At 39.8% G+C, this 26,360-nt stretch overlaps 1 protein-coding gene across 2 annotated transcripts in view; it reads left to right on the top strand.

Annotated features, from left to right (window-relative positions):
- Nucleotides 1-894: 894 nt before the first annotated feature.
- The window catches only part of DOCK8 (dedicator of cytokinesis 8), a 266,249-nt gene continuing 240,783 nt past the window's right edge, over nucleotides 895-26,360 (top strand). Inside the window, exon 1 of one of the 2 annotated variants that reach the window (XM_027549402.1) lies at nucleotides 895-982. In XM_027549402.1, the coding sequence (XP_027405203.1) occupies nucleotides 957-982 (26 nt within the window). In that variant the 5' untranslated portion in view covers nucleotides 895-956. Of the gene's footprint in view, nucleotides 983-25,382; nucleotides 25,640-26,360 lie in introns of those variants that run through there. The other variant, XM_027549403.1, reaches the window with a different exon arrangement.

Raw genomic sequence — 26,360 nt, 5'->3', positions numbered from 1 at the left:
ACTTCCCAATTGGCTCTAGTGGTAAAGAACCTGCCTGCCAAGGCAGAAGACATAAGAGACACAAGTTTGATCCCTGGGTTGGGAAGATCCCCTGGAGGAGGGCATGGCAACCCACTCCAGTATTCTTGCCTGGAGAATCCCACAGAGAGAGGAGCCTGGTGGGCTACAGTCCATAGGGTTAAAAAGAGTCGGACATGACTGAAGGGACTTAGCATGCACACCCTGCTGCAAGATGAATGAACCTCAGAAGCATTATGCTGAGTGAAAGAAGGCATTCACAAAACACCACACATTGTTTCACTCCCTGTACTTGAAATGTCCAGATAGGCACACCTATAGAAACAAAATTAATTAGTTGTTACCAGACACCAGGGGACTGAAGGCTGTGACTGCTAATGGGCACATTTTGGAGGTGATGAAAATGATCTAAAATTGCTTGTTGGACATGGTAGCACAATTCTCTGAATACACTATAAACCACTGGGTTGTACCCATTAAATAGATGCTTTGTTCTGTATATGGATTTTACCCTAGTAGAGCTGCTGTTTTAAAAAGGCTTCTGGGAATTCCCTGGCTGTCCTGTGGTTAGGACTCTGAACTTCCAATGCAGGTGGGTCTAGATTCAATCCCTGGTCATAGAGCTATGATAAATAAATAAAAATATTTTTTAAATGAATTGAAAGACTCCTACATGTATCAAAATGTGGTGGGGCAAGTGTGTGTTTGTGTAGAAGCACTGCCTGCAGTCTTGCCTCCAGCAGTTTCAGTCCTGGCCTTCTGAGTAGAGTTATCATTTGTTGTGATTTCACAATTGAGACATACTTTGGTATGAGTATAAAGATCAGAGCTGGAAAGTTTTCCTTTAGTCTTTCTCCATAACACTCTTCAGCAAGATGTCTCTTCAAGAATTCTATGGAGTTCTACCACTTTCTTTTCTGACTCTAGTACCTGGCCAGATGTTAGGAAGCGTGTGCCTGAAGAGGTAAGGGTTTTGACTTAGTTATAAGGCTTTTGATTTCAGCTCTTCTTGCGTATCTGAGTTTGACTGCTATTTGTTGTTTTTCAGTTGCTAAGCCGTGTCCGACTCTTTAGGGACACTATGGGCTCCTCTGCCTATGGGATTTCCCAGGCAAGAATACTGAAGTGGGTTGGCATTTCCTTCTATTTTAACAGGACCTACCAATTTTATCCATTCTATTTTGAGTGAGATGTTGTTATTTAATTCAAAATACCTTTTAAAGTAAGCTTTTAAAATGTCCTAAGTATAATATTGTAGAATCTTCAATACAATCTCTTCTATTCTGCAATCTATTACAGTCTATTCTAATGTTAACTTTAAAATTCCTCATTTTTGCAATTTTATTTAATCACAGTTGTTATGGTAAAACAACAGCAATGATAATGTGTGGATCCCTTACTGAGTGGTAGGCATTATGTTAAATATATCAAATGTATTATCTCATTTAACTCAGCAAGTTAAATATAATTTCTATACCCTTATAAGCAAGGAAACTGAGGCTTAGAAAAGTTAGATATCTTGCTCAGTCTACCTTCAGTAAATGGCAGTCCTACTGCACAGTCAGACCTTCCTGACACTAAGTTCTGTGCTCTTCTAAACCAGGGATCTGCAAACTTTTTCTATAAAGGGCCAGGCAGTAAGTATTTGAGGCTTTACAGTCAACGGAGGAATTCAAGCGTGTTATACAGATACGTATAAGAGAGAAAACAAATGTCCACGAATTTTAAAATCTGAAACTCATATAATTTTCATGTCATGAAATAGCATTCCTTTAATTTTTCAATCTACAAAAAATATAAAAATCACTCTGAGCTTGCAGTCTGCACAAAAAGCGGCAGCAAGCCATAGTTTGCCAACTGCTAATCTAATATGCAAAGTGTCTGACACGACTGGGTGACTAAACAATAGCAACAAAAACAATTTAATATGCACTGCCTTGTTAAGCTGAATTAAATGAAATTTTGCAAAAACAGATCACCCCTGCTATTTTAAACTCAACTTGTAAATCATTCCCCATTGCAACCACCCCTGTCCCCAAAGGGTTAGGTACCATTGTATAGTGAGTGTGTGTGTGTGTGTGTCCTTAGTTGCTCAGTCATGTCTGACTCTTTGCAACCCCATGGACTGTAGCCCACCAGACTCCTTTGTTTATGGGGTTCTTCAGGCAAGAATACTGGAGTGGATCACCATTCCCTTTTCCTGGGGATCTTCCTGATCCAGGGGTCAAACCCTAGTCTCCTGCATTGCAGGCAGATTGATTACTGTCTGAGCCACCAGGGAAGCCCACCATAGTATAGTACCATACTTATATTCAGAGAAAGGTCTGAAGTCGAGAAGCTTAAACTGTTTCTCTAGGGGCGCCAATACCTGGCCTTCAGGAGACCCAATGCAGGCAGCACCTGAGTCTCTGCATTGTGGTAGGAGCCCTCTGTTGGCACACAGCAAGTAGACAAGCTCTCACACTGTCTGGATTGCAGCAGCTCAGTTTTGTACCATGTGTCTTTTGTCATAATTCCATACTTCTCCGTTTTACCTTATTTTTCTTCTTTTGAATAGTTATGACAGTTGCCACGAAAAAAGTAAGGACTGTAGCTACGTCCAAATCAGAGGACAGCTAAAAATAATGCCAACTTGGTATTTTTTTTCCCTCTCAATTTTGCAACTTCCTGCAAAGGAAAGAACACAGCAGTGAGCAGCTCAGAGAAAAGGAAACTGAGGAGAATTTCAAAATTAGCCCAGTTCCTCTTATCTAGTTGTGGTTAGTAAATAAATAAACAAAATATTTCTTAAATTCTTATATGTATTGATTTATTTGCTATTTTTCATTAGCAACTTGGGAATATCTCTGAAAGGCCAGACACCTGTGGTTTTTATTCTTGTGACTGCCCGAGTTAGGACAGAATAACAATATTCAAGTATCATGTAGTCCTGTTATGACATAAAACCACTTTAAGGACATGAAATAATATTCCTTCCACAAAATATTGAAGGTGACTGGCAGGTGATACAGGATAATTTCTGTGTTTTAAGGGAGTGTGATTTTCATTTCAAAGGCTGTCAGTAATATTATTTGAATTCGTTAGCTTAGTCTGTTAAACTAGGCTACTTTTAAGGCTTAGTTTATAGTCTATTTATAGTCCAGTCACTTGTAAATTAGGTTCCCACAAAATTTAAAAAAAGAAAAAAACACTATTCAAAGCCTACAAGTTGCCCAACTTGATTGGTGCACAGTTCTTTCCAAAATATACTATCAGGTAAGGAGTGGGCATTGAGAAATACTTTAAAAAATGAACAGTGATTTATATTGTAATGGTTTAGGAGACAGTTTAAATAATATCCTCATCTCTTCTCAATAGAAATTTAAAAGTGTCAGTTGTGGCTTTAAGTTTCACTTTCTAACTTTTATGGTTTTAAAAAAGTATATGCCAAAAGCCACAGGCACCTGCTCATGACTGCTTAAATGTAAATAAAAGACACAGAAACAAAAGTGGAAGATTCCCATTCTTCCTCTCTTACTTCTCCAAATTTCCTCAAAGAGTGTTTACTTGCTCTTAACTGAAATACTGTGCTCTCAGCAAAGCCAGGGCTTCCTGGTTTCAGGATCAATGTATTTTGAGTCCCACAGTTCTTTCTCTCAGTTAGGCACTACGATTTCATTTGTGGAGGAAGATTCATGAACTTTCTTTAGACTGACTTACTCACTTTCCTCTTGTTATTTTAATGTTTTTGCTCTTCCCTTGAATCTCACTGTTCAATTCAGTTCAGTCGCTCAGTCGTGTCCAACTCTTTGCGACCCCATGAATCGCAGCACACCAGGCCTCCCTGTCCATCACCAGCTCCTGGAGTTCACTCAAACTCATGTCCATCGAGTCGGTGATGCCATCCAGCCATCTCATCCTCCATTGTCCCCTTCTCCTCCTGCCCCCAATCCCTCCCAGCATCAGAGTCTTTTCCAATGAGTCAACTCTTCGCATGAGGTGGCCAAAGTATTGGAGTTTCAGCTTTAGCATTAGTCCTTCCAATAAACACCCAGGGCTGATCTCTTTAGAATGGACTGTTTGGATCTTGTTGCAGTCCAAGGGACTCTCAAGAGTCTTCTCCAACACCACAGTTCAAAAGCATCAATTCTTCGGTGCTCAGCTTTCTTCACAGTCCAACTCTCACATCCATACATGACCACTGGAAAAACCATAGCCTTAACTAGACGGACCTTTGTTGGCAAAGTAATGTCTCTGCTTTTGAATATGCTATCTAGTTTGGCCATAACTTTCCTTCCAAGGAGACTGTAGGCTGCTCCAAATATGTAGCAGCAAATATTTTCAAGCCACCCAGCCACTTCCATATTTCTGTCTCAGTCACATCATCTTTCTTTAGGAACCTCCTTCACATCAGCATTCTTCAGCACACTTACTCCTTCTGCAGGCTACCTTTATTTCAGTGGTCCTTCCAAACTTATGTGTATAATAATTTGAAATTTTCTGAATTATTACTGTATGACTCCTCTTCTTCTGTAATAATATCAGAATGCCTGACTTTTAAGCTAGGTACATAATCTCCTAGGATAAAGACTACCCTTCCTGGCCTACCTTGTGGCTAATTATAATCCTGTGATGAAGTTCTGGCTCATGGACTGGATGAGAAGTGGTGTGTGGCAGTTTTGTGAAACTTTGTGTCTTTCATTTCTTCTTTCTCTTGCTGTCTGGGAGACAGCAGGGGTGACTGGAGTGCTTCTTGGTTACAGAGAATGGGAGCCACACCCCAGAGATGTGCAGGAGCAGGGACCTTGAAGCATCCATGCCCTGGTGTGGAGCTGCAGGAGAGGAAAATGAACTTATGTGGTGTTTAAATTTCTCTTCCCGCCACTGAAACAAATTCTAACCAATAGAGAGTTTTGTTTAATTGTCTTTAAAGTAATATAAATAACATGTGAATGTATTCTAATTAGAAAAAATTCAGATAGTGCATGTATATATGAGACTGTACTTATGTATATATGTATGTGTATGCTGACGTCTATGCAATATGTTTGGAAGAATACATATCACTGTAAGAGCATGGGACAGGTAACAGGCCAATGGGGAAAGAGATAAATGGTTACATTTTATTTGTAAATACATCTTTGTATCATATTGCTGGTTACAAAAGACAAAAAGCATCTATAATTTTTAACACAGAAACTAGACATTTTTAAATAAGATAAATATCAACAGTGTTTTTATGACAGGCAAAATGTAAAATATCTATCAAAATATTAATTTTATATGCTTTTTGACCTAGAAATTCTATGGATAGAAATTTGTCCTACATATATACAGACATTTATGACATTTATGGCAAGTGTGTTGTAGGTAAAATGTTGGAAAAATCCTAACTATCCACCAGTAAGGAAGTAGCTAAACAAATTTGGGTCATTCATACATTGGAATACTATAACGTTTTGCACCATATTTATGTATGAAACTGTTAGAATCACCTTTATTTTGAAAAGCCCCCAAGAGAAAAAAAAGTCCGAATGAAGCATTCTGATTAACAGGAGAATCTATTCTATAAATGATGGATTTCTGATCATAAGTGTAGTAAATTCATGTATAGCTGAATTGAACAAATTTAATCTCTCATATGGGCAATGCCAAAGAATGTTCAAACTACCATACAAGTGTACTCAGTTCACATGCTAGCAAGGTTGTGCACAAAATCCTTCAACCTAGGCTCCAGCAATATGTGAACCAAGAAATTCCAGATGTACAAGCTGGGTTTTGAAGAGGCAGAGAAACCAGAGATCAAATTGCCAACATTCATTGTATCTTAGAGGAAGCAAGGGAATTCTAGAAAAAACATCTACTACTGCTTCATTGACTACACCAAAGCCTTTGACTCTCAGGATCACAACAAACTGAAAAATTCTTAAAGAGATGGGAGTACCAGACCACCTTACTTATGACCCGAGAAACCTGTATGCGGGTCAAGAAGCAACAGTTAGAACCAGACATGGGAAAGACTGATTCAAAATTGAGAAAGGAGTATGACAAGGCTGGATATTGTCACCCTGCTGATTTAATTTATATGCAAAATACATCATGCAAAATTCTGGGCTGGATGAATCAAGTTTGGAATCAAGCTGGAATCAAGTTTGCTGGGAGAACCAAGAACTTCAGATGTGCAGGTGATACCACTCTAAAGTTAAGAGGAAATAAAGTTGGGAACAAGTTAAGAGGAAATAAAGAGCCTCTTGATGAAACTGAAAGAGGAGAGTGAAAAAGCTGGCTTGAAACTCAGCATTCAAAAAACTTAGATCATGGTATCTGGTCCCATCACATCATGTCAAGTAGATGGGGACAAAGTGGAAACAGTGACATTTTATTTTCTTGGGCTCCAAAATCATAGCAGATGGCAACTGCAACCATGAAATTAAAAGACACCTGCTCCTTGGAAGGAAAGTTATGATAATCCTATACAGCATTAAAAAGCAGAGGCATCTCTTTGCCAACAAAGGTCCATGTATTCAAAACCATGGTTTTTCTAGTAGTCATGTATGGATGTGAGAGTTGGTCCATAAAGAAGACTGAGCACCAAAGAACTGATGCTTTCAAACTGTGATGCTGGAGAAGACTCTTGAGAGTCCTGGAGCCAGAAAGAAGATCAAACCAGTCAATCCTATAGGAAATCGACCCTGAATATTCATTGGAAGGACTGATGCTGAAGCTGAAACTCCAAGACTTTGGCCACCTGATTTGAAGAGCCAGTTCATTGGAAAAGACCCTAAGTCTGGGAATGATTGAAGGCAGGAGGAGAAGGGGATGACAGAGGATTAGATCACTGAATGAATGAACATGAATTTGAGCAAATTCCAGGAGATAGTGGAGGACAGAGGAGCCTGGCATGCTGCAGTCCCTGGAGTAGCAGAGAATCAGACACGTAGTGACTAAACAACAACAATCTCCCATAACACTTATATTCTATAGATTAAATAACCAATTATGATTTTCTTTAACAAACATGTTTATAACTTTATGGTCTTTGCATGCTTTAAAGTTGAAGGTAACATTCCTGGGAGATAAAAGCATTGAAGTTAACAATTGATTCACCTGGAGAGCTACTTGCTCTTTTTAAGTGAACATTGAAGAGAAGTTATTTAATATAACAGGGATTAACATATACACACTACTATATATATATAAGGCTATCCACTCCAGTATTGTGGCCCGGAGAATTCCATGGACTGTATAGTCCATGGAGTCGCAAAGAGTCAGACACGACTAAGCGACTTTCACTTTCTTTCTTCCTTTCACTTTCATATATAAAGTAGATAACCGACAAGGACCTATTGTATAGCACAAAGAACTATACTCAATATTTTGTAATAACCTATAGAGGAAAAGAGTCTGAAAAAGAATATATATAACTGAATCACTTTGGTGTACACTTGAAACTAACACAAAGTATAAATTAACTATACTTCAACAAAAAATTAAATAAAATTTAAAATTAAAAATAAAGACCATACTCTTAATCACAAACACACACATACATGTATATGTAATTTTATAATGCATGTAGCAGAAATGGAACATACATAATGATATATCATAACAGCTACAGTGCCCACATAGACCTTTGCCTTACCTGGCACTAACTGCTTGTTCATTGTGCTTCCATGGTCAGCAGAATGTAAAGCATTCTCTTTATTTTCTTAACTGAACAGAATAGTAACCAGAAGAGTACTCTGAGTTCTAAAAACTCTTGGGTCAATAAGATTCTGCCTTTCCAAGTTTCGCTTCAAATATCATTGTGACCCATAATTTCTCTTTTAATAGTAAGCAAAGAAGAATCAAGTTTTTAGGTTTTAAAATGTTTTATTTCACTAACACAGGAGTCACTAAAAAGATATATTCTTAAGTAGAAAAAGAAAAGTACAGAATTAGCATTGTTTCACTAGGAATGAAGGATCAGGAAAGAAAACGGTTAATATAATAATATTCAGTTGTAGTTCTTCATTTAAAAACATCTCTACATCAACTTGTTTTCATCCTTAGCACTTTCTGAGCAATGGGTAAAACTTTCGTCACTACTTCACCATGAATTTCTCATCAACCCATTGCCATTTTCCCAGCTGAAAGGTAAAAATATCATTTTAACCTTCTGTGAAGAAGGCTGAGTGCCGAAGAATTGATGCTTTTGAACTGTGGTGTTGGAGAAGACTCTTGAGAGTCCCTTGGACTGCAAGGAGATCCAACCAGTCCATTCTAAAGGAGATCAGTCCGGGGTGTTCTTTGGAAGGAATGATGCTAAAGCTGAAACTCCAGTACTTTGGCCACCTCATGCGAAGAGTTGACTCATTGGAAAAGACTCTGATGCTGGGAGGGATTGGGGGCAGGAGGAGAAAGGGACGATGGAGGATGAGATGGCTAGATGGCATCACCGACTCTATGGACGTGAGTTTGAGTGAACTCATGGAGTTGGTGATGAACAGGGAGGCCTGGAGTGCTGCAATTCATGGGGTCACAAAGAGTTGGACACGACTGAGCGACTGAACTGAACTGAACCAAACCTTTAAACTTTTGATTTTGAAACTACTTCAAAATAACTTTAAAAGTTACAAAAATAGTACAGAGATTTACACATACACCCTTCATCCTATTTTCCCTAATTTTAATATCTCACACAATCCCATTGCAATTATCAAAAGCAGGAAATTAACACTGACACAATGCTATTAACTAATCTACAGACCTTATTCAAATATTACTAGCTGTCCCACTAACATCTGTTTGCTGACCAGGATCCAGCACAGGCTCTCACATAGCACTTTGCTGTCACATCTCCTACTGTAATCAGGGGTATTGCTTAGTCTGTCGTTTATGAACTTGAAACTCTGGAAGAGTGCTTGTCAGTTTTTTTAAGAATGACCCTCAACTTGGATTGGAGAAGGAAATGGCAACCCACTCCAGTATTCTTGCCTAGAGAACCCTGTGGATGGAGGAGCCTGGTGGGCTGCTGTCCATAGGGTCGCACAGAGTCGGACACGACTGAAGTGACTTAGCATACATGCGTGCATTGGAGAAGGAAATGGCAACCCACTCCAGTGTTCTTGCCTGGAGAATCCCAGGGACAGAGGAGCCTGGTGGGCTGCCGTCTATGAGGTCGCACAGAGTTGGACACGAATGAAGTGACTTAGCAGCAGCAGCAACTTGGGTTTGTCATATACCCTGTCAGGATTAAATTCAGGTTATGCGTTTTGGTTTGGCAACACCCCATGTTGTATCCTTTTCTGTGTATCACTTCAGAAGGCACGTGATATCCACTTGTCCCTTTACTGGTGATGTTAATTAACTCTGATCATTTATTAAAAGTAGTGTCTGCCAGATTTCTCCACCATAAAGTTACTATTTTCCCCGTTGTGGTTGATAAGTACCTAGAGGGTGATACTTTGAGACTATGTAAAAGACCATGCTTTTCATCATACTTGTACTTTACCACCAATTTTATCATCCATTATTCTCTTTTTAAATTACAGCTTTATTAGGGTATAATTTACCTAGCATAAAATTCACTCATTTTAAGTGTACAATTCAATAGTTTTGATGCATTTTTCCAGTTGTACAACAATCACCAAAATCTAGTTTTAGAACACTTCCATCATCCCCCAAAATTCCTTTGTGTCTGTCTATAATCAATCTTCTCTCCACCTTGTGCTTCAAATAGCCATTGATCTGTTTTCTATCTTTGTTTATATAATATACTAATCATTTTCTCATCATTTATTTGCTTGAATCCTTGTCTGCACAAGGGCAGTTGAGGAAGGAGAAATCTTAAGTCTAACACATTATTTGGTATTTGACACAGGACCACTGATCAGCCTGAGAATCAAGAGAAATGATGAGTCATTCATTGACACCAAATCAAAAATAGCCTTTGGAAACTTTGTGTTTTAGTAGGAGTTAAAAGATCTAGATGCCTTAGATCTTCTATTAATTCATAAAATTCTTCCCAATTAAATTCCTCTCTGAATAAGTCAAAGGTACAATATTTGGTATCTTACAAGTGTTCAGGAATTTTGATCCTATCACATCAACATGACTTGGAAAAATGTTAAGGTCCAGAGGTTTTGTTGGTGTTATAGGTCTTCCTTCCTTGGTTTACTGTTTAAAAGTGTTTTCATCAGAGCCAACTTAATTAACTCAGTGCAATATAATTTCAGGGTTGTTATGTCTTTCACACACCCTCCAAGTGAGTATGAAAAAGCTCCATCCGTTTTGAGATGCCAGCTGGCAGTATATAGACCAGATATAGCTCACAGTTATGTTTTTTGTGTTGTTGCTGTTTAATCCCTCAGTCATGTCTAACTCTTTGTGACCCCATAGACTATAGCCTGCTAGGCTCTGTCCATGAGATTTCCTGGACAAGAATACTAGAGTGAGTTGCCATTTCCTTCTCCAGAGGATCTTCTCGACCCTGGGATCAAACCCGTCTCTCCTGCTTGGCAGGGAATTCTTTACCACTCAGCCACAAGAGAAGCCCATGTGTTCTGTGTTAAGTAATGTTTTAAAAACCTGGACGTTTCCATTTGTAAAATTTACGTATCTGGCTTTTCTTGAAAAATCCTTAAATCTTGTGATACAAGGCTCACGTTTCCATAGCTAGAGCTAAGTAGTGGCAGTCCACTTGAGGAACAGAGCCCTGTGAGAGCAAGGCACTTCAGTCTGGCACATCCCACCAATTTCTTACTCAAACTTACCAAGACTGCTTCTCTCATTTAAGCTCCTTGCCCAGCCCCATTGGGCATTTAAGTTTGCTCTCCTAAATTGAAATTTGAACAAGATTGTTGGATTTTTTTTTAGTTGAGCCAGAACTAACAGAATAAAGCTCACTAATCTTGAGTGTACAGATTGATTTTTTTCACATAACCACAGATTTTTATATAGGAAATTTTAACTTTTTTTCTTCCTTCACCTACACCTTATACAGACACTATTTCTATCTCCCCACTCTTTCAATGTGTTTATGTTGACTGTTGTTCAGTTGCTAAGTCGTGTCCGACTCCTTGCAACTCCATGGACTGCAGCACACCAGACTTCCCTGTCCTTCGCTATCTCCCGGAGTTTGTTGTCTGTTAAGTCAGTGATGCTACCCAACAATCTCATCCTCTGACACTCTCTTCTTTTGCCTTCAATCTTTGCCAACATCAGGGTCTTTTCCAACATTGGCTAGATTAATATTTATTTAAATATTATTATGACTGTATACATGATATTTACAGAAAACTCTCAGGGAATCCTATGAATATGCTTTTCTTTCTTTCAACTTTTCATTTTCCCTGAAATTAATACTTTTTTTGGTTGTTGTTCTTATAGTTTTGTTTGCTTACTATTGTGTACCTATCACTGTTTTATCTCAACTCTTAAACACTTGTCTAAATATTCTTTTGATATCTTCAAAAGAATCAGGTATTCCTTTACCTTCATATTTTCACAAAAACTATTCTGGGTCTTGTGACACTTTGTTCTTGGACTTCCAACCTCTAAAAGTGTGAGAATAAAATTCTTTTATCTAAGCTACTCAGTTTGTGGTATCTTGTTATGACAGACCTGGCAAATGAATACATCAGTGTTTTAAAACTGCATGATAATATGCTTTCAAGTGGGTCTAATTCCATTTATTATCTGGGCACTCAGTGGTTCCTACAATCTGCAAACTCATGTCCTTTCCTTGAATTTTCTAGGATTATTTTATTGTTGATTTCCTTCCCTATATTTTTCCCTGTCTCTCTTTGTGGGATTCCTCTCATACAGCTGTTGATCTTATGGTCCTATAACTTTCTTTCTTTCTTTTTATTTTTTTACACTCATTTTCTAATTCTGTCTTTTTGCTCTACTATCTATATTGAGATTTGCTCAACTTAATTATTCAAAGGTTTTTTTGAATTTTTTATTCTGCTAGTCCTTGGGTCCCCTTTTTTATTCCCTTAATGTTCCTTTAAAAAATAATATAATGCTCTTGTTTCATGGGGTCAGTATCACCTCTTATCCCTCTATGGATATTTATAAGTTTTTTGACCTGTTCACAGGCTTGGTTTCTTCCACATTGCTTTTTGTTTGTTTGTTTTGGTCTCTACCTTTCAAGTTGGTTTTCCTTGGATGTCTGACAATCGGTGGTGGTCTATTCACATTTAGGAGTGAGGTACTAAAAAGGCTTCTTAGGAGTTCTGACCCCATGGGTGAGCCTTGTAGACTGTCAGCTTCAGCTTCAAGTTCTCTGGCTGGGCCATAAGACTTGATGTCTTTCTCTCAAGGTGGTCAGATGACCCAGAGAAATTACCGTGGTGCTCTGAAATTAGAACAGAGGTAAAATACTTGGGGCTTTACTGGGCTATAAATGTTTAATAAATGTTTCTGTTTATGGTATTGAATCTCATCCCCAAATGTGCCACGTCTTCCCTAAAAAGTAATCCTATTTTATCTTATCCAGCCCCTGCCTGGCTGGAGAGGGACAGTTATCTAGCTGAACAGAGGATCTACGGATCTAACCACATCTTAAACTCATTTACAAACCAATCCTCCTGTTTTTAATCCCAACTTTATCCACATTTATGGAAGTACCAGGTATTCCCAGTCTTTTGGGAGCTCTTTGATGTAATCAGGTACTTTCTAGCTCTTTCCGAGGCAAGTTAAGGGGTCATCTTTCTTAGGTCTCTTAAACTGGATACCTCTTGTTTTTATGGCTTCTAAATCCCAAATCTCATTGTTCCTGTTGTGCCTCCTAATCTCATTATCATTGTAGGTTTCTGCCTTAAAAAGCAATTCCTTTGCTGTCATTTTACTGGGTTTCAAGAAAAAGCCAAAGTAAATGTGTATATTTCATTGATTACCCCAAATTAGAAGTCAGTTTTACATTTTCACAAGGGAATTAAAAGCTGGCTCAGGAGTGTTTGAAGACAAACAGGTCTGCTTTAAATTTTGCTACTGGCCATCCCCACATCCACTTGGTTGACAAACGTGTCCATGGAACAGAAATTAGAGCTCTGAGTCATGCTTTTATCTGAGCAACCACAAGTTTATTCACATTTTTGGTTCATTTGTCAACTGAAAAGGAAACTAATTCTACTAGCTTTAATTCTAACCAAAGGAATCTGAAAAAACTTTCTATCTTCCTGGCTTTGGTTGGGAGTAATGATCCTCCCCCAATCCCTGATTTTCTTCCAAAATAACACAGCCTCTGAATTTTGAGTGCTCAGTATGTGCTAGGCCCTGAGCTAGGCACTTTTACATGCATTATCCCATTTAATCCTCCCTGCAACCTTACAATGCCCACATTACTGTTCCCATTTTGCACAGTGGAAAATTGAGGCTCTGAAAAGTTAAAGGGTTTGTTCAGCTTCACATACCTATTAAGTGGTAAAGCCAGGGTTTAAATCTGAGTCAGCCTGTGTCCTGACCCCCTTTCACCCCACTATACTATCTTGATGATGATTTATTTCTGGACTTCTTGAATGTTCATTTACATGTCCCTGGGTCATTTAATGATGTTCTCTTCTCCATTTCTGATGCATTCCCATACTATATGCTGTATGGGAGTGAATGGCATCCAGTTGCTTCAGCCTTTCCACCCTTCTTATCCACCTTACACATCACTTCCTTGGAGAAGATTCCATGACTTTCCAAGGATCAATTTGGTGTCTTTTGTGTGCTCTTGTAACATATATAGAATCCTGCTTGCCTTATTAAACCAGTGAGAACCCTTTCTAGAAATTATTTATTTACTTATCTCTCAACTACACTAAACTATAGGCTCCTGAGAACAGTGGCAGTAGTCATCTTATCCAGGTGACATGACTAGTGTCATTGACCAGATACTAATTTCCCAGATATATTCATAGCATTGCCACACAATAATGAGAATAAACGGTCTATTATACATTGAGATAATTACCGGTAAAATAAAGCATCAACTGTGGCATTTTTCAATAACCTACCCCAGTATCCAAGAGCTTATAATCTAGGGGAGAGAGCGCCCTGACCTATGGCCTTCCTAAATGTGGCAGAATATCTAAAACACGATGTTGAAATACAAGTTCTACTGGGATAAACAAATACAACAAATAAGATATTCCACAGCCAGAACACCACATGCAGAATTTACCAAGGAAATTCTGAGAACCATTTCAGTAATTCTTGGATCCCACAGGATTTTTTTTTTTTTTTAAATTTGAGACTATTTTGCCAAAGAGAGTTCCTATTTCTGCCTGTGGGGACAGGAGACATAAATGAAGGACTGCCACTCCCTTCCAGGGCTTCCAAGACACATTTCAGAGCTTGAAATGACAATTTTATTGTGGCTGGGAGACACAAGTAACACTGCCTGATTCCTGCCCAAGGACATTAAAGTGGCCTGGGGAACAAAGATAGAGGTTGTGTTGGGATCATCCAGGATAGTCAAACCAAGAGTTTATAAGCAGCTTCTTTTATTTCTTTAAAAAACATTTAATTTCCTCCCATTCTGTGGGTTATCTTTTCACATTGTTGGTGTGTTGGCGGGGCATGGGGAGCTGCACTGGGTCTTTGTTGTGGTACATGGCCTTTCACTGTGGCAGAGAGGCTTTCTCTATGTGCCCCGCAGCATGCAGGGCCTTAGTTCCCTGACCAGGGATGGAACTCACGTCCTGCACTGGAAAGCAGATTCTTAACCATTGGACCACCAGGTAAGTCATTTCAGTGGATGAAAGCAGTTTCAATGGATCAGATGTGGGCCACATGGAAAAGATCCAACCAAGAGTCATTTGGGGTGCTGTCAAGTAGGATCACTTAGAGAGTGAAGAACCCTAGCAGGATATTGGAGGGGAGCTGCAAAGGAGTCACAAGTGAACAACAGGCATAGAAATGTGCAAAACAGGTAACATGACCTATAGAAGAGAGGCCTCCAGGAAAGCAATTTTCCAAAGGACCTAAGAAAGTCCCCAGAAAAGAGTCAGCTTTGAATACTAAAAATTTTCTTATTTATCATTCCTCCAACCCCAAGAGGTCAGAAACTGGCGAGCCAGCTGGAGTAGGAGAAGAAAAGAAAAAGGGTATTAAAGTGGAGAGAAGAAACTAGCCATGCATCCTTCCCCACCTTTGCTGCTGCAGGCTGCTAGGCTCAAGCCCTGCCCAGCTGGGGGAATATTTGCCATTAAAGAAAAGGTGGAATTTTGATCAGAATCTTGGGCTAGACATTTTGGCTTCAGACTGAAACTATGTTTGCACCTAAGAACATTGACCTAAGAGGAAAAGTCATGGAACCTACCCATGTTCCCATATGTGATTGGCAAGAATTATCCTCACTGAATGCACTTTGAGAGGCAGTGGGGAACCATAATAGAGATGTGTTTTGATTCCATTTACCAGTCATACATTCACTAAATGGGTTACTAGGACATTTACATTTGTATACTCAGGATTTATTTTTCTTTATTTTGTTATTGATGTATAGTTGATGTACACTATCATATAAATGTCAAGTATACAACATAGTGGAGAAGGCAATGGCACCCCACTCCAGTACTCTTGCCTGGAAAATCCCATGGACGGAGGAGCCTGGTGGGCTGCAGTCCATGGGGTCACGAAGAGTTGGACACAACTGAGCGACTTTCCTTTCACTTTTCACTTTCATGCATTGGAGAAGGAAATGGCAACCCACTCCAGTGTTCTTGCCTGGAGAATCCCAGGGACGGGGGAGTCTGGTGGGCTGCCATCTATGGGATCACACAGAGTCGGACACGACTGAAGTGACTTAGCAGCATTAGTATACAACACAGTGATTTCATGATTTTTTTTAAAGCACTGAGTTTTTTAAAAGTTTATTGCTGAACAATGATCTGGTCCTGGAAAGAGAACCATGTCAGGATTCTAAACACTGAAATGGGAAACAAGTATTTCAAAAGTGCATACAAACTTTGGTCTGGTGCTGACAGGCATCAATGGGCAACAAATTTTCTGAAAATCTATAAACTTGTGTGGTTTCTGTTTTTCTCCAAATGACTCAAGGTGTTTAGGGAGATCACAGTTACTTAAAGAGAGATACCCTCCTATTGGAGATACCTTCCAAAAGGGTAGAGATTACTCAAAAGGGTAGATCAGATCAGATAAGATCAGTCACTCAGTCATGTCCGACTCTTTGCGACCCCATGAATCGCAGCACACCAGGCCTCCCTGTCTATCACCAACTCTCGGAGTTCACTCAGACTTATGTTCATCGAGTCACTGATGCCATCCAGCCATCTCATCCTCTGTCATCTCCTTCTCCTCCTGCCCCCAATCCCTCCCAGCATCAGAGTCTTTTCCAATGAGTCAACTCTTCGCATGAGATGGCCAAAGTATTGGAGTTTCAGCTTTAGCATCATTCCTTCCAATGAACACCCAGGACTGATCTCCTTCAGAATGGACTGGTTGGATCTCCTTGCAGTCCAAGGGACTCTTAAGAGTCTTCTCCAACACCACAGTTCAAAAGCATCAATTCTTCGGTGCTCAGCCTTCTTCACAGTCCAACTCTCACATCCATACATGACCGCTGGAAAAACCATAGCCTTGACTAGACGAACCTTAGTTGGCAAAGTAATGTCTCTGCTTTTGAATATGCTATCTAGGTTGGTCATAACTTTCCTTTCAAGGAGTAAGCGTCTTTTAATTTCATGGCTGCAGTCACCATCTGCAGTGATTTGGGGGCCCAGAAAAATAAAGTCTGACACTGTTTCCACTATTTCCCCATCTATTTCCCATGAAGTGATGGGACCAGATGCCATGATCTTCATTTTCTGAATGTGGAGCTTTAAGCCAATTTTTTCTCTCTCCTCTGTCACTTTCATCAAGAGGCTTTTTAGTTCGTCTTCACTTTCTGCCATAAGGATGGTGTCATCTGCATATCTGAGGTTATTGATAGTTCTCCCGGCAATCTTGATTCCAGCTTGTGTTTCTTCCAGTCCAGCGTTTCTCATGATGTACTCTGCATATAAGTTAAATAAGCAGGTTGACAATATACAGCCTTGACGTACTCCTTTTCCTATTTTGAACCAGTCTGTTGTTCCATGTCCAGTTCTAACTGTTGCTTCCTGACCTGCATACAAATTTCTCAAGAGGCAGATCAGGTGGTCTGGTATTCCCATCTCTTGAAGAATTTTCCACAGTTTATTGTGATCCACACAGTCAAAGGCTTTGGCATAGTCAATAAAGCAGAAATAGATGTTTTTCTGGAACTCTCTTGCTTTTTCCCTGATCCAGTGGATGTTGGCAATTTGATCTCTGGTACCTCTGCCTTTTCTAAAACCAGCTTGAACATCTGGAAGTTCACAGTTCACATATTGCTGAAGCCTGGCTTGGAGAATTTTAAGCATTACTTTACTAGCATGTGAGATGAGTTCAATTGTGCGGTAGTTTGAGCATTCTTTGGCATTGCCTTTCTTTGGGATTGGGATGAAAACTGACCTTTTCCAGTCCTGTGGCCACTGCTGAGTTTTCCAAATTTGCTGGCATATTGAGTGCACCACTTTCACAGCATCATCTTTCAGGATTTGAAAGAGCTCAACTGGAATTCCATCACCTCCACTAGCTTTGTTCGTAGTGATGCTTTCCAAGGCCCACTTGACTTCACATTCCAGGATGTATGGCTCTAGGTCAGTGATCACACCATCATGATTATCTGGGTCGTGAAGATCTTTTTTGTACAGTTCTTCTGTGTATTCTTGCCATCTCTTCTTAATATCTTCTGCTTCTGTTAGGTCCATACCATTTCTGTCCTTTATCCAGCCCATCTTTGCATGAAATGTTCCTTTGGTATCTCTGATTTTCTTGAAGAGATCTCTAGTCTTTCCCATTCTGAGAAGGTTTTCTTATCTCTTCTTGCTACTCTTTGGAACTCTGCATTCAGATGCTTATATCTTTTCTTTTCTCCTTTGCTTTTCGCTTCTCTTCTTTTTACAGCTATTTGTAAGGCCTCCCCAGACAGTCATTTTGCTTTTTTGCATTTCTTTTCCATGGGGATACAAATCAGCAAGAAAAACTCTAAGGGTTTTTCATAGGCAAGTGGGACAAAATACAAATAGACACACAAGAAAAATACAACTATATAATGAAATAATATGGGAAAATATTCAGCTCACTTAATAAACACATAAAGTATTTTAAAATTTATTTTTAGTTGAGTAAACTTGTGAAAATTAAAAGTGAATACCAGTATTAGTGAAGGTATATTTAAAGAGTCTCATACATTGCTGATAATTTGGCATAAACTTAAAGCCAAAATTATGGCTGTAATTTTTATTTGTATTTTTAACTTTTTATTTTGAAAACTTTTTAGATTTACAAAGCAGAAACTTCTACTCTGCATCTAGATTGACTATTTATTTTGTTATTTTCAGTTTTATTTTGGTATTATAAACATTATCATTATCATTATTGATGACCATCTAAGAATAAGTTCCAGATGTCACACCATTCTGCCCCTTTACCATAAATACTTCAGTATATATCTCCTAAGAATAAGAATATTTTCTTTATTCTCTTATACAACCATGGTGTAAGTATCAAATTTAGAAAATGTAATTTTGATACAATATTACCAAATACAGAGTCAGTTGGCAGATCTTACCAGTTGCTGAGTAGTTTTCTTTATGTATCCTTTTCTTCATCCGTGATCCACTTCCGTGTCCCTCACTGCTTTGAATTGCTCTGTCTGTTTAGTCTCTTGTAAGCTGTACCAGTTCCTCCGCTTTTGTCTTTTGTGGCACTGACATTTCTGAAAAAAGATTGGCAGTTGTTTAGTAGAATGTCCTTCAACGTAAGTGTGTCTACTGGTTCCTCATGATTACACGCAGGCTCTTTTGGCATGAGTTTCTGACTTTTGACCTAATAATTTCCACTTTTGGGAATCTACTTGAAGAAATAATAGTAAGTAAAAAACAGTTTTAATGTTGTATTTATATGAGATGAGGAATATCCACTAAACCTATTCTGATAAGCATTTTATGATATAAGTCAAATCATTATGTTGTATACCTTAAAAGTATACAGTACTGTATGTCAGTTTTCTTACAATAAAACTGGTGGAAAAGCCCAATTTATATGGCTCCAAAGCAGCACAAATGTCAAATAATAATAAAATTACCATCCACATGTTCTGAGAGCATGTACTGAACAACCAGCAGTATGTTCTGTTGTTTATGTGCTTCATCTTATTTAATCTCCCTCCCCCATAAATCCTTCCTCTCTCCAGGTAAGATGACTTTGGGAAAATTGCCTAAAACTTGCTGTAAAGAAATATTTATTTCTTCCTTAGTGTCCAGTGTGCTTTTGCTCAGGTTGAGGAAGATGGGGATGGCAGTGCCAGACCTGGGAGCTGGAATCCTTACCACCTTTTGTCTATGTTCTACTGGATAGTCCTTACCATGGATTGCCAGGAGGCACGAGGTATCCCCTAAGAGACAATGGCATTTATAGAAATGGCAGTCACATGGTAGCTGGTTTCATGGGCTTTGGGATAAAGTCTGAATTCTTTGCCAGGACCCTCACACTCAGGTCCTGCCCACCTTCCAAGTTTCATTTCTTGCCTCTTCAGTCTGCACTGTCTGGGCTCCATTATACTTTTAATTCCCAGGGTGGGCAGTGGTGTCTCCTGGCTCCCTGCCTTTGCATGCCATGTTTCTTCTGCTTGGAATATCCTGAATGCGCTCTTCTCTGCGTGGTGAATGCTTACTTGTCATTTAAGACCAGTTCCCATGTCACTGGGTCAGTAAAGTCATTCTTCCTCAGCATTGATTTCTCTGCCAACACCCTCTCCACCAGAATAAATCATTTCCTGTTTGTGCTTCCTCGCTCTCACAGAGTTTTGTGCAGCAAAACATTCCTGATTGTCCCACGGAACTCAAGCCTCTTCTTTCCTTGGTAACATGTATCTTGCTGCTAGATCATGAGTTCTGGGAAGTCACAGAGCAAGTATGTTAATGGTTTTGCCCTTAGTAGCATTTAGTTCAGAACTGACATGTGGGAACCACTTGATAAATATTTTGGGAATTAAAGGAAGGTACATAAATGATGAGAGGATTCATTCAATCATTCACAAATTAATCCAAGGTCCTTCTTTCTAGTTATAAAATGCTATAGCATGAATATTTCCTATTGATGAAATAGCATTGTATATTAGAATATGGCCTAATTTATACTTAAAATACTTATATATAGTAACATAATCGCATAAGATACATATATACATATATGTGTGTGTGTATACAGTAGTTCCCCCTTATCCAAAGGGGATATGTTCCCAGACCCTCAGTGGGTGCCTGAATCTGTGGATAGTATTGAACTATACCTATACTATTTTCCCTAAACATACATACTATGATAGTTTAATTTATAAATTAGGCAAGTCAGAGATTAATTATGACTAACAATAAAATATAATGATTATAGCAATGTACTACAATGAGTTATGTGAATGCAGTCTCCTACTTTTTGCACAAATTTAATGGAGTTTTCATATTCATAAGCACATATCGTGTACTGTGGTCATAACTTTAGTAGTTTAAAGTGTGACAGCAAAACTAGTGTGAATTTCTTTTTCCTTTTTCACAATTTTATGGATAGAATATTCGTTCTTACCACAGATCTTACAACCTCAACACGTGATTTTTTTTCTTTCCTTATTAAGAACTTTCACCTTTTGACTTAAAAGCAGCACTTTGTGGCTTCTCTTCGGCATAGCCAAATTCCAGATAGCTCTTCTTGCACTTTGTGACTGTTAGTAAGTAAAAAGCGAAGCTTGAACACAGGCACTGTGATACTGCATATGATAACCAAGAGAGTTGCCAAGTGACTACGGGGAATACACTGAACAAAGGGATGATTCATGGTTGAGGTGGGAAGGAGCAGGGCAGCGGCAGATTTCATCATGATACTCAGAGCAGTGTGCATTTTAAAACATGCTTATTTCTTGAACTTTTCCTTTTATATTTTCAGACTGTGGTTGACTGAGGGTAACTGAAACCATGAAAAGTGAAGCTGTGAGGAGAGGGACTAATATGTACATATTAACGAAGAGTTTCTTAGTTTTATTCTTTTCATATTTGCAGATTTCTTTTGATAACACAAGGAATGAGGTGGAGGAAGTTAGAAGTTCCAAATTCTAATATTTGCACCATGGCTAGATGTAAATGCTAGCACACAAGTCTTTCTGTATCTGTCCTCAATTACAAGAGGACAGTAAAGAGACTGACTTGCTAGCAATAATCCATGTGCTAGTTTGATTTCTCAACTCAAGAAATAAACACAAAACAGAGCTGTAATATATTCATAAAAAGGTACAACCAAAAAATTCAAGAGTGTAAAAAAGGCTCTAACTTCCTCCTGAAAGGCACATGAATTTAGCCACTCCCATTCAAATTCAATTTAACAAATATTTATTAAATGTCCACTCTATGTTCAATACTGGATCAACTCATCATTCATTTATTCCACAAGAATTTTTTGAACATTTACATTGTACCAGGCATTACTGCAGATAATAGAGATATAGAAAGGAATAAAAATCCCTGCCCTCATGGAAATTATATTCTACAAGCATGAGAGATAATAAAGTTGCAAATAAATAAAATATGCAGTATGTCAGATAGTAACAAGTGCTATGGAGAAAAATGGAAGTTGGAAAAAGAGCTAGGGAAAAGGCATTGCAATGTTAAGTAGATGGTCACAGAAGGTGATATTTGAGTGAAAGCTAACGGAGGTCTTGAATGGCTTGGGTGATATGGAATGAAATGTACAAATGCCACCCTTTTCTGTATAGACCTGCGGACTTTGCAGCCCACTAGACTGTGGAACGACCTGGTAATGACCTGCTATTTACTGGTAATGATGTATTCAACTAAACAAAGGGTGCTGTCAGACTGAATGAAATGCTCCTTTAGGCAGAAGTGGACCTTGACAACTTAACTCAAACTTTAAAGAATCCAGAGAGACTGCATATGATTTCTGGTGAGGATGGCAAGAAGAATGATGTAAGTAAAGGGGGTTCCAGGCAGTAAGAACACTGATTTCTGTAGTTGAAGGTCTTCCTTGCTTCAACAGAGGTAACGGATAGTGGCTCAACGGTAAAGAATCTTCCTGCCAAGCGGAAGAGTTGGGTTTGATCTCTGGGTTGGGAAGATCCCCTGGAGAGGGAAATGGCAATTTACTTTAGTATTCTTGCCTAGAAAGTCCCATGGAAGAGGAGCTTGGCAAGCTAGTCCGTGGGCTTGCAGAAGAGTTGAACACAATTTAGCGAATAAACAGCAGAGGCAAGGGATAGCATTAGTTACACGAAGTGGAGAAACCACAATAAGTCAGTTGAAGAAAGTCACACTTGGTCATAGAGCCTATTGGAAGCCACCAAAGTTAATTGAGAAAGGAAGAAATATGATGAAACAAGTATTTTAATAAAATTAATATAGCAGTAGAGTCAGTTGGATTGGAATAAGGAGAAGATAGAGGCAAGGAACCACTTAAAATCTTATTTTTGTTTGTTATAAGGGTAGGTCAGAATGGAAGCAGTGAGAACAATAAAGCAGTGAAGTTTATACAGAGTAAATGGCAGGCTTAGTTAGCCGATTAGATGTGAAGGGTAAAGAAGAGTAAGTTAGAGCTGACACATTATAAAGAGGTGAGGAGATGGGGTCATTCTATGACCAAGAACTCTGTAATCCAAACAGGGTGTGACTTGCTCAGGATTACATAGTTAGTGAAAACCTGAAGCCAGAACCCAGAATCCATGCTTTACTCTCCATTAAATGATGCCGAGGCGTTTAAATGGCAAGTGGAAAATAGTGCCTCCGACAGAAATGAGTGATTATGGAGGGATAGCAAATTTGTACAATTGAGCAGAGAAGATGGAGAGTTCCTGTTTTGTATCTGTGGAGTTTGGAGATATTTGAGTGGAAAAATCTGGGAGACAGGCAACCCTTTAGGGCTGGAAATGCCCTGTAATAGTCTGTGATCTTGCTCCAGTCACTTAACCTCTCTTAGCCTTGGTTTCTCCATTCACAAAGTGAGATAATGTTATTAATTAAGGGTTGTTATCAGTTAATTAATATTTGTAAAAAGTTTGAAATAGGCCCTAGTACAAGATAAGTGTTATTTAATTATTTGTTGTAAGAAATAAGTAAGATGCAATGTAAAGAAAGACAGTGGCTTTCTGGAGAGGTAAGAAGAAGATATGGGGAAAACTATAGGAGAATTTGAGATCATTGGTATAAAGTCTGTCATAGAAGGGAGGAATTTTATAAAGGTGAGAAACAAAACCAAATGATGCAAAGATGCAGAGAAAGAGGAAGGTCAAGAGGGGCTATACGGTATGGAGAGAAGGAGGCCTTCCAGAGTAGGTTGATTTTCAACAGAGTAGCAAGTAGGAGAGAAGCCCTAGAGGGAAATCGGGAAGAGTGAGAAAGGGAAGCAAGGTTCTATAGTATTTTTCAAATTTGCCATCAATTTGTGACTGTACCCAAGAGGAGATAAAATTTAAAAATAGGCATTTGCCTAATTTAGTGGATGACACATTCATGGTGAAAAACTAGAAGGCTATTAAATTTGGAGTCATTTCTAGCCATCATTTCTAACCAGGGAATTAATATGTTGGAGGATAATCATGCTGACCTTACTTTTCATAATTGTGTACCAAACACCAAGGTCAATGACCTGAATGTAGCATGAGCTGACATAAGATGGGAGATTTTAAGATTTCTTCCTCTCCACACACAAAAGGTTTCCTTAACTGCAAATTCTGAAAATCTGAGATATTTCTATTATACTTTATCTTTGTGTGCACATCAATATATTTTGCTCTATATGTCACAAACACACAGAAACAGAGAAGCCCATCCAAAAGGCTGATTTAGTACACAGTGGACTGAAGATTCCAGAGTAAAACAATTTTATACAAATCATTTATTTGTTCCCAGTTTGAAGAGGTACTTGAATTGTTCTGTTAGTATTTTTCTACATAAATCTTTGCTTATAAATTCCAGTGTGGTAAACATACCTGGGAGAATTTTGAAAGTCAGAAACTCCACATTTCAAAAACCTTCTTTCCCTTTGGATCTCACTTCATAGTCTATGTAATGTTAGACTTACTATCTTTGTCTTATACAGTTCTTATAGGCATTGATGTCTGAAGGGGATAGGATATAACAGCTCTGAAGAATTATTATACTACCTGAGAAGCTGAAACCAGAGAAAAAAAGATGGTAGGCAAGATATAGAATTCAGTTTCCAGGCATTTTAATATTAGGTGGCAAACTAGGGACTATTGGACCAGCACTATCAAATAAGGATATAATGTGAGCTAATGTGCAATTTAAAATTTTCTTTAATGAGAGCCACATTCTAAAGAGGGGAAAACAAATGAAATTTTGTATTTACCTAATAATATATGCTAAGTATCATTTTGCCATGTGATCAACGTAAAAATCAGTGACAGGATGGTCTGCATCATTTTTTCTGCACTGTCTTCAAAATTCGGTATGTATTTTACACACTCAGCACATCCCAATTCAGAATAACCGCAATTGCAAATCGTCCATAGCCACATATGGCTAGTGGCTACCACACTGGACCGCAGTGCAGTTCTGAACCAAACATATCCCGCTTTTGGATTTTTTTAAGCGTCAGCTGGCAAACAGAGGCATTATATAGGGAGTGCTCTAGTACAGTAAACCTTAGGGCAAGTCGGTAAGCATGGACTTTTCCACTCCAGTAAGCACTGGGACTTTCTGACTTCTTTCTTGAGTTTGGGGTTGAACTTCTTAGTACACTTCTCAGTATGCAGCAGAAATAAACAGTGCTGCAGCATACTCTTGAACCACAGGAAAGCGCTGTGGACCGTTCCCCCAGAGAAAAGCACTTACCTCCAGTTATTTAAAAAATTGTTTATTCCTTGCATGGATTATTACATTTATTTAAGTCACCCCAATAAGGTTGTCGGATATATCGTTTGCAAAAGTTGGTATGTATCTCGAAGTTTCTACCAACTTTTTTTTCTTTTAAGTTGCTTTCCCCCCGGGCATGGTGTAGATACTTAATAAGGCCTAGCGCAAAGAATTCCAGGGTTGGTTTCCCGACCTCGCCAATTTTGCGGGGCGGAAGGCGCGGGTTCCCAGCTCTTGCCCACAGGCCCTGGCAGCCTCACAGCTTAGGGCAGATGGAGTTTCCGGCCTCGCTCAGTGGTCACCGGGTCATCCGCCTGCGCTCCTTTCTGCCTGAGGTCTGGGCCCCGGGGAAGAGCGCGCCGGTGGTGCAAGCATCCGGAGGGCAGTTCCGCGGTGGGTCCACACCCTCCTCGCGCGCCGCTCCCTGCGAGTCAGGCCGGGTGCCGTGTGGCCCAGCTGGCCGCCGCAGCTCTGATGTTGGGCCCTCCCCCGGGGTGATTTCAGCGCTGAAGGTGGAAATACGGAAGTTTCCAGCCGCGACTGACAGATGAGGCTCGCGTCCAGAGCGGCATGCGCTGCAGCGGCTCTGCGGAGTGCGGGGGCCCGGCTGTGCGCATCCTGCGACCCTAAAGGCCTACGAGCCGCCGGCGCGCCATGGCCACGCTGCCGAGCGCAGAGCGCCGCGCCTTCGCGCTCAAGATCAACAGGTGAGACGCGCCCCGCAGCGGACTCGCTGCCGCACAGCCGCGGGCGATGGAGCGTAGCGTCCCGGCTGCTCCGAGGTGTGGGGGTGGGGTTGAGGACGACGCCCTCAGGGTCCCTGGGAGTCAGCCGGCGGCGCCCCCGAGACCCGGTGGGGCCCGGAGCCCCCAGGCGGCTGTAGTGGGGCCACTGAGCGCAGTGGCCCGAAAGCTGAGCTCAGTCCTGCTGGTAGCCCTCAGTCTCCAGCGTCTCTACCCGGAGCCACCTCCCCAACCCCGCCTCGCCCGCGCCGCCTCGGGGTTGACAGGTGGCCGGGCCGGGTAGTGCGAAGGGCGCGGGGTTAGCAGTGCAGGGCCCGCCGCCGAGTTTCTTGTAAACTGCTCCTCCTTTTGAGGCTGCCCTGAGAAGGGGCGAGAGAAGTGAGTAAAATGAGGCGAGTTTTGCTCAGGCAGCTGCTTCAAGACTTGGGTTATTCTGAGGAGGGCTCTTTCCCCTCTCTTTTTATTTTTCCAGAAAAGAAGTTTGGCTCCTACCGACATCGCTATTTTTATTCTCTGGTCCAAAGGAGCCATGAAGTGGAAAAAGTGATTTTTAAAAAATTCTCCATTTAAATAAACAAGAAAGGAATGGCCTGTGGCTGACATTTTTACATTTCTAGCGCTCCAGTAAAGAAGGACATAGATCTAACCCACCATCCAATTCATAATAAAAATTGCACAAACTAAA

The sequence above is a fragment of the Bos indicus x Bos taurus genome, chromosome 8 (assembly GCF_003369695.1).
Source record: "Bos indicus x Bos taurus breed Angus x Brahman F1 hybrid chromosome 8, Bos_hybrid_MaternalHap_v2.0, whole genome shotgun sequence".
In the NCBI taxonomy this organism is placed as follows: Eukaryota; Metazoa; Chordata; class Mammalia; order Artiodactyla; family Bovidae; genus Bos; species Bos indicus x Bos taurus.
This window is presented reverse-complemented; position numbering and strand designations above follow the sequence as displayed.